Genomic DNA, 3800 nt, shown 5'->3' with positions numbered 1-3800 from the left:
ATCATATATCTTTATTGTTTCATCCCAAGAACAGTCAGCCACCTAGAAAAAACAAAACCAAAGTAAGAGGAAACATAATTAGATGTATAAAAATTCATAATTGGAAGTATTGCCTAAGTCATTTATTCGCTAAGTATGTCTTTAAAAAGGTAAAACACAAAAGCTTTTAAAAAATAACTATTTCATTTTATTTACTATTATTATTGTTGTTGTTGTTTTTAAACATGATATAGGCACTCACCAGAGAGAGAGAGAGAGAGAGCAAAAGAGAAAGAGAAAGTGAGAAAGCAAGCCACTAGGTCTGGGACTCGAACCATGGTTGGCCATGTGGGAGTCTAACGCCTTAACCACCACACTGCCTGCTGGTCCCCAAATGTAAGTTTTTAATAAAAGGTCAATTTTTCCTTTTAGGTGCACTTCAGGGATTGATTTAAATTGCCCACAAGGATTTCTCCCACCTCATCCTACTCAAGAGCTATATAATTCCCAACTTCCTGAAGTAAATGCTGCACTGATGCATCCCTAGATTGTGAACCAAGGTATTGTGGGGAAAGAGAAGAAAATGAAGTACAGCCCTGGCTTTCAAAGAGCAGCTTACTTAAGGCTGAGTGGGAAACGTACTCTAATGGAGACTCTCAGAGGAGGGACTACATGATTCTAATTGGGGCACTGTCAGTTGACTTCACAATGCTATGGCATTCACACTGGCCCTTTTTAGGAGGCAGACATGAAAGACAAAGACATTCAAGTGTAAAAAGTCATATAAAAACATGAAGGGAAAAAAGTCCACGGTGTTCAGGAATTGCATATTAACAACTTAAATACAGCAATGTTTCAGGGTATAAGATTAATATTTAAAAATCAATTGTATTTCTATATACTAGCAGAAAAAAGATTTAAATAAATATTTAAAAATCAGTTTACAATAGCACCAAATAACAAAATACTTAGTAATAAATTTTTAAAAAATCACTTTTCCGTTTCTGTTGAAAGGCCTGCTGGGAGTATGAATTATTTGTAAATTACTTTGGATGGAATTAACTTCGTAACAATAATGAATCTTCAGTTTAAGAACATGGTATATCTCCCTACTATTTAGGACTTTTAAAATTTCTGCAATGTTTTATGGTTTTTAGTATGGACATGTTACGTGCCTTTTGTTATTTGGGAGAGGTTTTTGCTATAGGGCACGTGCATTCGCCAGACAGACAGACAGACAGAGACAGAGAGATAGAAAGCGAGAAATCACCCCCCGGGGGGATGGCCACGCTGCAATCCCTTCTCCTCCATTCTCCTCTCGGGATCTTGGGCACGCACGCACACGCGCCCGGTGTGAGTTTTAAACCACTGGGTCCAGGACGCAAACCATGGTCGACTAGATGGGAGTCCAGCGACATAGCCATTACACTAACTGCTGGTGCCAGGATAAAGTGATTTTTAAAATTTATGTGGAAAGGCAGAGGACCTAGAATAACCAATCCTGGGGGACGGAGGAACAGCTCTAGTTACATGACCTGACTTCAAGACTTAGAATATAACTGAAGTAATCAAGACACTACAATATTAGTTGTAAGATTACACAAGTAAGTCAAAAGAACACATTAGTTCAGGAATAAATTCTATACTTGGACAAATGGTTTTCAACAAAGGTACCAAAACAGTTTAATGGAGAAGAGAAAGGTTTTTTTGTTGTTGTTGTTGGTTTTATTTTTTTGGAGAGGTTTTCGCTATAGGGCGCGTGCGCTCGCCAGACACAGAGAGACAGAGAGACAGAAAGCGAGAAATCACCCCCCAGGGGGGATAGTCACGCCGCAATCCCTTTTCCTCCATTCTCCTCTTGGGATCCTGGGCACGCACACACACGCGCCCAACGTGAGTTTTAAGCCACTGGGTCTAGGACGCGAACCGCGGTCGACCACGTGGGAGTCCAGCGACATAGACATTACGCTAACTGGTGGTTCCCAAGAAGAGAAAGTTTTTTCAACAACCGGATATATATAACAAAAAAGAATTTTGATCCTAAATTCAATCAATAGAAATTAATCTGAAAAGAGCCATAAACCTGACTACAAGAAAATACAGGACACCATATTGTCAGTCTGGAGATAAGTACAGATTTCTTAAGGCACAAAAAGGAATAAAAATAACAGCAGATGGCATAATGACTATTTTGCTGGACTCCCACATAGCTGACCATGGTTTGAGTCCTGGACCCAGAGGCTTAAAAGTCATGGTGCATGTGTGTGTATGTGGCCAAAATCCCTAGAGGAGAATGGAGGAGAAGGGATTGTGGTGTGGCCATCCTCCCTGGGGGTTGATTTCTCGCTTTCTGTCTCTTTCTATTCCTGTCTCTTCATCGAGCACATGCGCCCTATAGCAAAAATCTCTCCAAAAAAGATTAAAAAAAAGCCAATAACCTCAAAAAAAGTATAAATTGGGAACCAGCAGTTGGCGTATGGCTATGTCACTGGACTCCCACCTAGTCGACTGCAGTTCGCATCCCAGACCCGGTGGCTTAAAACTCACGCCAGGCGCGTGTGCGTGCGTGCCCAAGTACCCGAGAGGAGAATGGAGGAGAAGGGACTGCGGCGTGACCATCCCCTCTGAGGGGTGATTTCTCGCTTTCTGTGTCTATGTCTCTGTCTGTCTGGCGAGCGCACGCGCCCTATAGTAAAAACCTCTCCAAAAAAAAAAAAAAAAAACGTATAAATTAAGCTAAATAAAAAATAAAACTGCTCATCAAAAGACATTATTAAGAAAATAAACAGACAAGTCACAGGTAGGGTAAAATATTCATAAAACATACATCTTTACATCTGACAACTTATATCCAAAATCTATATAAAAAGAAGTACTGTTACTCAATAATAATAAGATGGCCCAATAGAAATGATGGCCAATATACAACATTCTAAGAAATATTTTGAAATTCAGTATTCTGAAATTTTGAAATCTGTCTATTAAGTGTCAAGAACTATGGAGCATGAGCAAAAATGTTTTGATATGTAAAGTAAATGTTGTGGAGAAATGTAAAAATAATATATAAATGGGGGGGGGGGGGGAGAAGAAATGATGACCAAAATAATTTACCACTGTACCACCATTTGGCACTCACTGGGCAAAATAGTTTGATAGAAAATTCACGAAAAGATATATAAATGACCAATAAACACATTCAAATGTGTTTAACATCATTAGGCATCAGGGATATATAAGTAAAATCACAGTGAGATATTACTATATATTCATTAGAATGGTTAAAATTGAAGATAGACTCTTTCAAATGGAAGCAGGGATGTAGAGCAGCTGTAATAACTGTCATTTAGTACAACTATTCTGGAACAACCATTTGACTACTTCTTATCAAAATAAAACATACATACATATACCTATCTTTTGACTCAGTAATTTCACTCTCAAATATTTATACAAAAAAAGTGTTTACCAAACAATATTTACAAGAATGTTTATAGCAACTTCATTTACTATAGCACAAAACTGAACAACTAAAATATCCACTGGCAAAAAAATAGATAACAAATTGTAGAAAGTTTATAGAGTAGAATTCTGCTCAGCAATACCAAAGCGGCTAACAGGCTCAATAACATGGATGAATCTCACAGATCGGCTGATGAAAAAAAGCCAGAAAGAAAAAAAAAAATATATATATATATATATGAGATTCCCTTTTCTAAGTCCTAGAACAGAAAAAAAAAAAATCCACTAATCTAAGGTATTAAAAAACTCAGAACTAAGTCAGAACAATGGTATTTTTTTCAGTTGGAGTTAGGGGTAGGGAA

General features: G+C 37.8%; 1 protein-coding gene across 1 annotated transcript in view; it reads right to left on the bottom strand.

The window, feature by feature from the left end:
- The window catches only part of PEX7 (peroxisomal biogenesis factor 7), a gene marked incomplete in the record, with an annotated part of 169739 nt that overhangs the window by 79703 nt on the left and 86236 nt on the right, over positions 1-3800 (bottom strand). Inside the window, 1 exon segment of the mRNA XM_014586184.2 lies at positions 1-42. Coding sequence (XP_014441670.2) covers positions 1-42 — 42 coding nt within the window.

This window comes from Tupaia chinensis, unplaced genomic scaffold, assembly GCF_000334495.1.
Source record: "Tupaia chinensis unplaced genomic scaffold, TupChi_1.0 Scaffold000117_2, whole genome shotgun sequence".
Taxonomy (NCBI): Eukaryota; Metazoa; Chordata; class Mammalia; order Scandentia; family Tupaiidae; genus Tupaia; species Tupaia belangeri.
Note: the sequence above shows the minus strand (reverse complement) of the source record. Positions and strands in the feature narration are given on the sequence as shown.